This window comes from Lygodium microphyllum, chromosome 19, assembly GCF_053477565.2.
Source record: "Lygodium microphyllum isolate KBCC chromosome 19, Lygodium_microphyllum_v1.1.10, whole genome shotgun sequence".
In the NCBI taxonomy this organism is placed as follows: Eukaryota; Viridiplantae; Streptophyta; class Polypodiopsida; order Schizaeales; family Lygodiaceae; genus Lygodium; species Lygodium microphyllum.
The window spans coordinates 84846542-84859396 of NC_141153.1; the positions used below are offsets into that span (position 1 = coordinate 84846542).

Consider the following 12855-nt stretch of genomic DNA (forward strand, 5'->3'; position numbering starts at 1 on the left):
CAACTCACCTAAGAAGGAGTGGCTCTATCATGACTATGAGAAGGAGGAGTGGCTCGATCCACTAGGAAAAGCTTAATTGGGAACTAGCCACCATGACGGATTCCTACTCCAAGCTTCCACCCCTATCTAACGAATTAGATGAGTCAGACTTAGATGCCATCTGCCCCTTTTGCCCAACCATAAACCACTGCCACTTCACCCATTCCCTAGTAGCACGGCGAGAGTGCCCCTACTAGTTTTTCCTTATCTCACTCACACTCTGCTTTTGGCTCTACCACCAAGTTTAAACTTGTGGCCCTACCTCGAACCGGTCTACCCACTCTCCCGACTACCTAAGGGTCAAGCGACATCAGCCAATCACCCATGCCTCTACCTTCAAGAAAAGGGAATGAGCTTAATTGGGACTAGAAGGCAGTGAGAGTCCTTTAGGATTCCCAAAGAGGGCCTAAAACTTTGTTCTTGAGTATAAGACTCTTCGCTCAGTAATAGAGAAAGAGCTATTAAGGCAATAACATGAGTACATGCTAGAGATCTCTTAAATCCAACAAGAGTAACATGGGAAACGACTAAGAAAACACACAATTTTTTTTGCAAATACTCATTGGACCATAATAGTCTTATATCCCTTAAAGTTAGGGGGCTTATAATCCCTTGTAGTAAGAGCAGTCTCCTAGTACATGCAAAGGTAGTAGTTTACCCTTAGCACCTAAAGTTGGGTAGTCTACTCTTTCAAGGACTAGCCGAAGTGATGGATCAACCCCACCATCTAGTGGTGCATTTAATAGCATCATAGTTGTCCTTTCTAAGTCTATTTCTATATTCGTAGGGATGGCACAACCACCCTTAATATCCCCTCAAGCAAGTCAAATTCCAGCTGGCACAACAACTCTACCCACTTTTGGGTACTTTCTTCCTATCTTTAGTAGAAGTCCAAATGAAAATGTAGAACTATATATCAAAGACTTCCAAAAACTTATGTTAACTATCATGATAAAGTCTCCTAGTGAAGTGTGGGGTTGTGGACTTTGAGTGTGGCCTATGGAGGACCGATATTTGTTCCAAGTCCAATCATGTGGCAAAAGAAATAAGAAGTGCGAGAAGATACTTATCGCCTTGCGAGGGCTTGGTAGATTCCTAGATTCCCAGGGCTGATGCTCTATCCTTCTTGGGATGAGACCTAGCAGTGGGGTTATAAGGGGAAGAAAAAGAAAGAGAAAATGATAAATTTTGGGTATCACCTTGTGAGGTTTTGGTATGTTCTTGGGTTCAAGCCAGCCAATGCCTTGATCACCTAGGGGCACTATTATGCAAAATGGCCGATGTGCTATCCCCACTGAAGAAAAGAAAATAAATAAAATATAGACACTATTGGACTAACAAATAAATTTCTAAAAGGGAAAATTGGCTTGGTATCTTATCTTTATCATTAGTGGATTTTAAATGGTAGGGACTCAACTTGGGCCTCAACTTGCTTGTATTAGTGGATTTTGAATGGTAGGGACTCAACTTGGGCCTCTTGCTTGTGTTGGTGAACCTTATGTGGGGTTGGGTTATTCCCTCAGTGGCTCTTTGGCTAGGTTGGGCTATTGTCAACATGTGAGTATTGGATAGTAGGGCTAGTTATTGAGTGTCATTTTCTCGGAGGAACCCTCATCTCTTAGTCCTTGCTTTGGCTGTAGGATCCATACCTGTGGGATTGAGCGTTTATTGTTTTCTATATTATGTTGTCTTATTTTTGCATGTCAGCTGTGCTTTAACGTGTTGTGTTTTCTTAGTAGGATTTGTTCATGGCTTCGATGAATTGGGGTATCTTATCCCATGGCCACCAATGAGAGGCATATTTAAAGGGATGCTTTTGTGATTTTGGACAATTTTAGACAGATCTGCAAGGTGTTTGTGAGTAAAAATGAAGAAAAAAAGATTTTAGTCTCGAATGTGATTCGTGGTAAAAAATGATCAAGGCGTAAGAGATGGAGTGTTTTGAAGTTTGAGACACATCAAAGTGCAAAGTTGAGTCTACAAATAATGAAGAAGCATCTAGCTATCACTTGGGCATTAATTTCATGTGTTAGGGGCAAAAATTGAGGCAGTGAGACCTTAATTTGTGGAGAAATACAGTTTGAGCAACCTAGGAGACCGAAAATTTGCCAAGATTTGAAGGGGTGTGGACTAATTTTAATGGGACATGGGCCAAAGGTTGAAAGGACACTTGAGTTATGTAAAATTTTTATGCAAGAATCATGGAGAGAGAGAAAAAGAAAGCAAGAAAAGTGGGCACCATGTTTTGGGGATGTTCTTGATTCTTGCATGCAATATATGCATCATCTCTTGCAAAGAACTTGAGAAATGGATCTTCCTTGCCGTCCTCTATGCGCTCATGTAAAATTTGTGGCGTAATTTGAAGAAATGAAAATGCTAATTTTCTAGTCTTTCTCTCTTCTCCTTCAAAACAGTGTTTCTCTCTCCTCCATTTTCTCTTGCATAATGGCTATTCTTATGAAAGAGGGGGGATGGGTGAAAGAGAGAGAGAGGTAAGAGTTATATAAAAGAAATGGTTTGTGGTATGTTGTTGGTCTTTATAGAGGGCTCCTCAAGTGCATCGATGGTGGCTATGGTAAGCATTAGTAGCCTTGGGAATCGGTCATCGTCTCATTCGTGTCAAGACGTGTAGCTGACACATAGGTAAGTGGCATAGTTTATATAGCAAATAAAATACAATTGAAAATTTATTTTAAAGGCATATAAAGAAATATATGAAGATAATTAGGAACACATAATATTTATTTTTTGAGTTTTTTAAATTTTGATGAATAAAATAGGTAGAGATTAAGGATAATAGAAAAATAGCAAAAAAGTAAAAAAAAGTATAAACAAATAGAGAAACACTGAGAATGGTCTAGTAAACTTGAAAATGCAAAATTATCACATTTTTTTATATTTTTAAAAATTAAGTTTTTAAGTGTAAAATATGCATGCTGGTAGCACGAGATTGGTTCGATGCTATACGTGATTTAAATGAAAGAACATATTAAAATTTGATGAAAAGTATTGAGAATATTATTTTTTTATTTGCATATCATATCTAGGGCGAACATATGTGAAATATGTACACAAAGCACAAGTAAGGAACACTTGGTGCTTTGGGGTGTGTACAACATAGATACAATACGTAGTTGAAAGTCATGAGATGATAAAAGGGCTGGTGTGCTACACCCACTTCTTGTTTTCTCACATTAAAAATGCTTGTGCACTGTCATGAATACTATGCATTGAAGTATTTTTATGCATATATAGTTGTACATTAGTTGGTTTCTATGTTGATCCAGTAGGTGAGGAAATCTAAGCTGATCACAGTATCGAGGGTTCAAAGGGATTTCTAGTAAGGATGGGTGGAGAGAAAGTGTTACATTTGTGCTAAAAGAGAAGGATCGATGGGTCAAATCCCTAACTCGATAGGTAGCTCATATCTAGAGGCTACGAGAATCAATCGAGGAGGAGCTTGTGTTACATTTGTGTGGTTTAGTAGATACCTTCATTTTGGATACTCTTGCTTGGAGTTTGGGGCATGCAACCAGGATATTGGACTACAATGCAATGTGTCAAGGTTTAGAGAGAGAATTTCTAGTGTATTGCCAGTCGCTCATGGTTGTAGGGCTGTGGGGGTTGGTTTTGTGATGTTAGTCAGTGAGCTTGAGTGTGTGAGAGCCACTGTGGGTGGTTGGTTTTTGTGATGTTAGTTGGTGAGCTTGAGTGTGTGAGAGCCAATGTGGGGCCCCATTTTAGGTCTCGTTAGTTTTGCTGTGAGGTAGACTTAAAGATCCCATGACTAGCTAAGTCTGTCAATCTTAAGGGGTCCAGATGGTGTTACTTAGGATAGGCATTCAAGTGGCTATCAAATTTTCTCTCCCCTGGCTTGGATATGCTACACATACACTACCATGACTCTATTTTAGATAAAGTTTGGAATGACCATGCACACATTCATGTCTCATTCATGTGTTATGTCATATGAGAGAGAGAGAGAGAGAGAGAGAGAGAGAGAATGTATCGCTATAATTTCTAGGTCTCTCTTTCACACACACACACACACAAAAAATAGAACATACTTAAAACCCACACTTTCACACCCACATATGGGGGGTTAACATACTGAGAGGAAGCCCTATCCACTTGAAAAAAGGGGCATAGTGACACATGACAAGAGTATTTAGGTGTCACACCCTACGAGTTGTATGCAGGTCAAGATAGACAACATCCCTTACAACCCAACTTCCATTATTCATGCCCAAGGCATATAAGGTCAAACGTTTCCCTCGATAAAAGATTATTACATCGATTGGGGTCACTGCTAAAGAGGTGATAATGTTAACCACTAGGCCATGCCCCACTTTTGGATGTTAATCATGCATTTTAGTATATAAACAAGTAGCACCCTATTTTTTGGAATTTTGAGATGGTTGGGTAGGGGACTAGTAGTGTGTAACCACTCTATGCCTACATACTTGGTGAATGTTGCCAAAAAATTTAAGTATACCATGTGCAATCAACAAAAGGATATTTATATTTGTTCAAATTTTGAAAAATTTATGACATTATAGCTATAGAGGGGGACTTATCTAAGAAAAGGAGGTGGATTTATTTCGTTATAACATATAAGTGAAGGGGATTTTTAGAGCCTCTCCCCACACATGTAAGTAAACCTAGACGAAGGACTCATCGTACTTTGTAGCGGTACCTCCCCACATGAGTAAGAATATGTGGAGCTTACTTTGAAATCTGATGCAGATGAGAGAGAAAGAGTCGTCTGTGCAAAAGGAGGAGAGAAAAATTTATTGAGTCTTTGAGACACCACAACCATGCGCGCTTAACTTTGATTAGTTGACTCACCTCGATAATTTTAACTTGTGTATGACTCAACTCTTTATACCCTTTGAACGCACAAGGTATATATGGTATCTTATAGGTGCACCCCTCGAGCCTACATGCAAAAGAGAATATACATGCATGCACATATGGGTCCATGCCACACTATGATGCAAGGTCAAAACACAACAATTATTCACCTATGTGTACACACACACACACACACATTCTCTCTCTAATTCTCTTCTCTCTCCCTACATGTAAGTAGCAAACATGGCACGTGAGGAGATGACAAGCCATTTTGATTAGTGATGGTGGCAACTCAATTGAAATGAAAATGACAAGACGTCAATGCCTATTAGAGAGAGAGAGAGAGAGAGAGAGAGAGAGAGAGAGAGAGAGAGAGAGCGATGGAAGGAAATGAGATGGGATACAAATTGAAGAGAAAAGAATTTGAGATTGAAATGTAACTGAAAAAGGTGAGGAAAAGATGGGAGATAAAAAACAAGAAAATAGAGGTATTAGAAGAGAGAAATAAGAAGAAAGAGACCTTGATATTCGCTAACTCTAATGTATGGGGGAAGAAGTAAGGTAGCATGTTAATTTTACTTCCCTCGCAATGATGCTTCATTATCTCATGAAGCTATCTAGTGTTCCTTGCATGTGAAGTAGATACAAAATACTAGTATGATTCTATGAATGATGAGTATTAACAAAAACCTACATGTTTTCACATCAAAAATATTTCGAGAGGTTTGAAGTGCCCATGAAAAGTATTTTTCAGCGTAATATAAAACCCATGAATTGCAAATTTGGAGGAAATTTTGGAATTAAGTCACATGTATTTGGCGATCTTTCTAACTAAAAGTATTTTAAGTGTAAATTGCAAGGTTGAAAGCCTTCTTTTATGAAGTTTGAAGGGCTTTTCAAAGCACTTGCGGCTTATTTGGCATCAAACGTGAGTTTTCTCCATGGATTTTAAATGAAACCTCAACTTTCCCATCCATTTTCATTAAACCAAACCTTAGCATTTTGCTAACCATGGAATGGAACCTTAGCATTTTCATTAAATAAAACCTTAGCATTTTGCTATCCATTGAATGGAGCATCGTGGCTCACTGCTAAACAACTTAAAATCGGATTTTTGGAAAAAACCTACCAACGCAAGAAAACCGTGTGAAAGATAAACGTTTGCTGAAAGGGCGTCCACGCCGACAGCTCGACATTAAAGCAACTATAAAATTAATAACACACGGATCTTTATGGACCTTTTCAAAACAAAGAAAAGGAGAAAAACAGAAAAAGAAAAGAAAAAGGCCAGGAAGGTCAGTGCGCTTTATCGGCACTGCGCCGCCGGTAAAGCGATAGTCGGGGATTCCCAGCCAATGGGAAGCTAGATTCTTTGGATAGCTAGCTGACAGGCTCCCAATGGACTGGCGACACGTGGCTGCCTGAAATGGGAGATAAGATCGGGTGCGGGTCCCATCCCAATGGAGCAGACCATTGTTATCGTCGCCAATGGGCGGGATTTACGCTTTAAACGACAAATAGATATATGTTGAGAATTTCTTTCGATTTCTTATTGTTTTCCTCCTCCTCTCATAGCACCAGTTATGCAAAACCTTTTATTGTCAAGTCAAGGGGTAAGGGTGAGGTCACACGTAGGGCTAGCGAGCCGACTCCTCGTGCTAACCATCGGTCACACGGGTAAGCAAGGGGAGTCGGATCCCTCTCCCCTTGCTAACCCTTGGTTGTACCCAAGGTTAGCAGGGTAAGCGGAGAGAGTTTCACCCCATAGTTACCTACTAGCACCTTGACTGCTAAGACAATGCTCATAGGGTGAGGCAATTCTTGCTCTCTCATTGCACTCTATAAGCTTCTTGACCTCACACTCTTCAGCGGGCTGTTAGACCTTTAGGTTAGCCAAACCAACAAACCCAATCATAGGTCAACAATGCCAATCATTGATTTCTCTCTTCATTTTCCTTCCCCCCCCCCCTTCAAACTACGATGGGAGCTTAGGGTGAGTGGAGGCCTTTTTTCTCGGTCATCCTAGGGTGAACTTGCTCTAAATTTACAAAATTGGTTTAACATTTTAAAAAAGTTTTTTAATTTGAATAACACTTTAAAAGATCTGCAAAATCGAAGAAAAACTTGTGAACGGTAAAACGTTGAAGACTTTTTATTGGTGTCTTTCTATGAACATTGTTATTAGAGGGGTTTTGCACTTGGCATAGTTTGTTGTTTACCACAAATTTCGTAATAGAGCATCCATAGCTATACGATACCCCAAAGAGCAATAGTCTGCAAATCCTTGGCATCATTTGTTAGATGAATAGAAAATTTTTTGAGAATTTCATATGGGAGGCATCGTCCTCTTCTTCGTGGAAAGAGGCTCTTAGAGTCTCTCTCTCACAAGACCAAGCCCACATTTTTGTTTGCGCTTTACTTTTCAAACTTTCATATTCTCTTTCCCTTTCAAACTTTCATGTTCTCTCTCTCTCCCCTCCTTTTTTTTTTTTTGGAGGAACAACAAAATTTCTATTAAGAAAAAGGCAAAAAGTTTTTTTAAATACGAGGTAATAATATTGATATTTCTATAAAAGTTATATACAAGGGCATCTTAGTAGATGCTTGCGTAACTTTCTCTCTCTCAATCACTCTCTTTGGGTAAAAAAGACCTTTTTGTTTTTAGCTTTGCATATTTTCTCTCTCTCTCTCTCTCTCTCTCTCTCTCTCTCTCTCTCTCTCAATCAAGAAAAGAGTTTGAAAAACAGACCTTTTTGGTTTTATGCATTGCCTTTTCAAGCTTTCACTCACACACACACTCACACACACACACACACACACACTCTCTCTCTCTCTCAACCCATCACTCTTCATACTGTCTCACATGGTTTGTTCTAGCTCATTCAACCTGCCTCTCTGGCCGGATTTTGCATTTCTTCCCTTCCCCTTGAGTCTCACCAGTCTCTCTTGGTACCCCTCCGCCCTCCCCAGTCAGGAGTACTTACTACTAAGCAACCCAGTAAAATTTCTTGCCCAGTTGCACAAGAACTTTCCATGCACATATCCTGCCACCCTAAAAGCACAAATTCAACCATGGATTGCGCTTTTCCTACGTGTATTGAAGATGATATCCGTGCCCCTTTTATGACTCTATATCAGCAGAGCAGGGTGTTCCGAATGAGAAGTTTCGCTTGTGATCCGTTTCAAAGTTGTTTCACCTGTTTTACCCACCTTAGCTCTGATTTGTGGAATCATCTTCAGATTGGGAACGGAAGCGCTACCATCAACAGCTTAAGGTGCATCACTCTGCACCAATTATCGGAGTAATTGCTTGCCTGCATGGTGTTGAATTCGCTTTATTCTCAATCTTATAACGGCCAGTGAATTGCTGTTTACCCTCATTCTTTATTATTGTTTGACAACTGATGGTGACAAGTTTGAAGTTGTCATCTGCGCAAACGTTCTAACCTCGCATTTGCTGCTTGTTGGCCCTTTGTACATGTCTGCAGCTCTTGATCTGAGGTTATCCATGAGATTAACAGCTAAGTTGCAAGTGTCTAGAGAAGAGGATCAGAACACATATGTGTAGATCTGTTGAGAAAGTATCAAATGTGTGGTTCAATGGAGCAGCCTCATATCAGAGATTGTAGAGTGTTCCTAATGCTGACAGGGAGCTGCTAGTTGTGTTGATTAGCAACATATATCTTGGAAAGGCAGTTTATTTGTACAGTCTCAAATAATTCGTCGACCTAACTATGGCATCGTTGCCATTCTCAAAGACAGGCATGATCCTGGGCGCAAGAGGAGCACGGGCATGCGATATGTGCGGTAAGGAGAAAGCCAGGTGGTACTGTGCAGCAGACGAGGCATATCTATGTGAGAAGTGTGATGGGTGTGTGCACTCAGCTAATGCAGTAGCCAGAAGGCATGAGAGGGTGAAACTAGGCCCGAATGGGGCACCCGTGAAGCTGGACAGGAAGAGAAAAGATCAGGCCCAGCAACAAGAGCCTTGCATTAAGAAGCTTGATGCTGTGCCCTGCCACAAGTGGTTTAAAGCTCCACAGAGGAGAAGAACAAAGACCAGGAAGCCCTCCATACCCAAACCCTTTCTAAATCCAACCGTCAATGTTGAGCCTAAATCAGTATTAGGGGCCACTGATCCACCCTTGTTTGTGAAAGAAGAAGAGGAGGATGAAGAGGGTATCTTGTTGCATCCTGCCACACCAGCAGCCATCCATGGGGATTTACCCATCAAATGTGAGCCTGCCAGTCCAACGGTTCATCATGACTACTCATCTAGCTATGATTGCCCACCTTCACTAACTGCTCTTCAATGGACACCAGAAGAGGCTGATGATTTTTCGCTTGAGGTGCCCACCTATGAGCCATTCTTGAGAGAGCTCATTGCAGCCAGCCACGGGGATCTCATCAAAGAAATTCTACCTACATCCTCTTCCTCGGTCTGCAATGACAGGGGCACCACCATGAGTGCAGAAAATGCTTCCTCTAACAAGGTTGGGTTGCAGCCTGGCCTGATTTGCAATAAGGTGGAATCCACCAGCACACCTTTGGCCTGTGATGACATAGAGCCCAGCTGTGTGATAGAAGATGGCAGCATCTCCATCGATGACGATGAGGTGTGTCATTCGGACATGGATGCTTTTGATGTTATGGATCTATGTACGTCGAGTGCACCCCATGACATGATGGATGACGATGAGATGAGAGCAGATTTTCCGGATTTGGAAATGCAGGCTTGTTCTAGCATATTTGGAGGCAATCCATTCAAAGGGAAAGGGTGCAGGGAGCTTGAGATGGGCTCCTGTGTGAAGTTGGAAAACCTTGGGGATGTTGATGAAGATGAAAAGGCCATGCAAATTGGTAATCATGACCTCTATCATCAACATTCCGAGGTCCAGCAACAGTACCAACATAATCAGTGTTATCTTATTCCAACACCAGCACCTGTCATCGGACATCCTTGCAATATGTTCCAAAAGAGTTTATGCTTGCAACTTGACTACGAAGATGTCCTCAATGCCTGGTCAGATCGAGGATCCTTGTGGATGGATGGCCAAAGGCCTCAGACAGTCCCAGATGTTTGCTTCTTAGATCCTGTAAGTGTCGTCATATTTCAAATTTTTTGCCCACTTAGTACCATAACTTATATGCATAGAGTAACAGTAAAAAGCTTAGCTTGGGCGCACTAATAAGGGTACAAATAATTATTAAAGCTTTGATCTATGTGCCCACTTTGTAATTGCTTAGCTAGCTGCAGCCTGCCTAAGCCGGCCAAACTTAGCCACCTTACATGCATTCAGAATCCCTATGACTATTGTAAAATGGATTATAGGCTCTACATGCCTTACGGCATAAGTAAGGTATGTCATTTTACTCAAGGAATGTTATTGATGAGAGATTGGAACATGGCTGGATCTCTTAATGACCATCATGCCTTCAACCCACTGCATTTAGCTAAGCGCACATGCCATAGTAGTTCTTCCATACTTATCCGTTGCACAGGCTCTATCCTGTTGCATGCCCGTGTTCCTCTTGCACCCAGGACCATGCCTGCGATCCCCATCCCCACTTGTGCAAGTGCTGCAATCTTCAAACTATAGCCCAAATTACAGCTCTGGTACTGTGACATTGATTCTATCGCTAGTTTTTGTTTGTGTACCGCAACAGAATTTGCAATGGGTTTGCTAGTCTTTTCTGATTGTGTACTTGACAGAAAGGCTAAATCAGATGAAGCTCTGGCACTGTGATATTGATTCTATTGCTAGTTTTTGTCTGTGCACCGCAACAGAATCTGCAATGGGATTGCTAGTTTTTTATTATTGTGTACTTGAAAGAGAGGCTAAATCAAACGAATCCCTTATTATGGCTGGTGAACAATTATATATAGGTGCAGGTTGGCAGCACAGGCGGAGGCATCCTGGTCCCGGTGATTCATGACAATGCGAGCGGCAACAGCATGAATGATCAGAACAGCAGCAGCAGCAGCAACGCCAACAATGGCAGCAACAGTAATAACAATTGCGTTAATGATGCCGAGAGGGAAGCTCGCGTGATGCGCTACAGGGAGAAACGCCGCACCAGGCTCTTCTCCAAGAAAATCCGCTACGAAGTGCGCAAGCTCAATGCCGAGAGGCGCCCACGTATGAAGGTAATCGTCTCATCATCAGGACGCCCTCTCTTCTTCGTGTCCAATCATAAGCATGCATACTCTCTTAGAGCTGTTAAGCTTCTTTACCGAGCAGATACAGACAGAGAGATCCCCCCGGGGAGAGAGAGAGAGAGAGAGAGAGAGAGAGAGAGAGAGTGTGTGTGTGTGAGTGTGTACTATCCACCTAGTGACTGGCTGTTTTGATTACCGATAAAATCCCTAGGCCAGTGGAACCTTTGACCTTAAGTGGTTGTAACATGTCATTAGAATTTAGGCTCCTTTTGCATGAAACCTTTTCCACCTTGCTCTTTTCCAATTTTGATGTCAATTTGTGAGAGAATCTCCATCATATGTATTCTTCAAAGCATCAAAAACTAGTATCATTGCTCAGATTTTTTAAATATCATTTGGTTCCTTAATGCTAATAGAAGTTGTGACATGACTATTCTCATGCATCTGACTAGCATTTAGATCACATGCTAATATAAGATCCTTCATTATTATCTTCCTATCAACATTATCATTGATTGACTTGTTACTTTCTTGCAGGGCCGTTTTGTAAAGCGATCAACCTTCAATGATGATGTGTAAAGGGAAACTTCACTTCAAACTTGTGGATATTACATGAACTAAAGAAGTTTATAAAAGCACACTCTGAAGAGTCTTAGCCACGCAAGCCTCAATGCCTATGTAACTTGAATGAAGGGGAGCACATTTTTTGTGGCAGAAACTCTTACCATGCCATTTTTTTCCATCATGGAGTGACCAAGGACTATGCTCATTGGATGTTTCTTTTCTTCTTTGTTGGGTGTATCCTTCAATGCAAAGAGCTGCAATGAACATAGCTCTTACATTTCTTGATGTGCCAACTTGCTCTTACCTTCTCTCTTTTTATTGATCTTTAATTGACCCACTTGTGAATATGTTGTAAATGGTTCACTACCTTCAAGAAGTCCTTACTGTAACATTTTCCTCCCCTTAGTCTGTATTCTTTTTATGTAAAGGTTGTAGGGGATGCTACATGATTTCTACTCTTATAATATGAATAAATCCTATTTAACCCCATTCATCAAGGATCCAAATCCATGTGTACTTGAGGTTGCTCAAAGAGAGAGAGAGAGAGAGAGAGAGAGAGAGAGAGAGAGAGAGAGAGAGAGAGAGAGAGAGAGAGAGAGAGAGAGAGAGAGAGAGAGAGAGAGAGAGAGAGAGAGAGAGAGAGAGAGAGAGGCTTGGGATATTTCATGGGTGTACAAGACGTCTTGGCTAATTGATTGGATTTCAAATTGCTCTACAAAAAAATTGTTTGCTAGAAATCATAGGCATACGTGGCCTTTCAATGTGCAATTGAGATTGCTTAGACAATTATGTTTCCCAGGATTTCATATCACTTGCCATTGCTACCTTGGTCAAAAACTTCCTTGTATGATATCATGCATTCCATCTTCTTCATGTTGTGGAAAAAAGGCTCTACATTTTCTAGCATTACTTAAATACCTTGGGATCATATATATATATATATGCCTAAACAAATGAGAGGTATTATAACTCTAGATGTTGACATACACATGATAGCCCTCCAAATGACTTTATTTAGCAACATGTGTTGGATAGTAGCCTTGGATTGTTGCTACCCAATTCTTTCTAAAAGTTATGGATATTTTGCATCACAATACCTATGTTTAGGTCTTATGTTGGCATGTAGTTAATGATGATCAGCTGGTAGTTAAGAAGACCTCTCGGCATCCAAGAAAAATTTGACTACTAACCAAGACTTGGCTAGTTAAATCTTAGTTGCTTCTAGATTTTCATATTTG

The 12855-nt window shown here is 40.8% G+C and overlaps 1 protein-coding gene across 3 annotated transcripts; it reads left to right on the top strand.

The window, feature by feature from the left end:
- Positions 1 to 7715: 7715 nt before the first annotated feature.
- On the top strand, positions 7716 to 12131 carry LOC148020110 (zinc finger protein CONSTANS-LIKE 7-like). Of its 3 annotated transcripts, none has more exons than XM_087700383.1 (4): positions 7716 to 8168; positions 8382 to 9989; positions 10787 to 11041; positions 11591 to 12131. In XM_087700383.1, the coding sequence occupies exons 2-4, from the start codon at positions 8628 to 8630 to the stop codon at positions 11630 to 11632; spliced, it is 1659 nt and encodes a 552-aa protein (XP_087556509.1). In that variant the 5' UTR covers positions 7716 to 8168; positions 8382 to 8627; the 3' UTR covers positions 11633 to 12131. The 3 variants fall into 3 exon arrangements, with proteins under 3 accessions (XP_087556509.1, XP_087556508.1, XP_087556507.1); XM_087700382.1 differs by having other exon boundaries at positions 7717 to 8214; positions 10781 to 11041; XM_087700381.1 differs by having other exon boundaries at positions 7717 to 8168; positions 10781 to 11041.
- Positions 12132 to 12855: the final 724 nt, after the last annotated feature.

Bases quoted from the DNA above. Each gene is read 5' to 3' on its own strand.
- LOC148020110 (XM_087700382.1), top strand. From the start codon at position 8,628: ATGGCATCGTTGCCATTCTCAAAGACAGGCATGATCCTGGGCGCAAGA. The intron at 9,990-10,780 runs GTAAGTGTCGTC...AATTATATATAG, and splicing joins ATGTTTGCTTCTTAGATCCT to GTGCAGGTTGGCAGCACAGG. The intron at 11,042-11,590 runs GTAATCGTCTCA...ACTTTCTTGCAG, and splicing joins AGAGGCGCCCACGTATGAAG to GGCCGTTTTGTAAAGCGATC.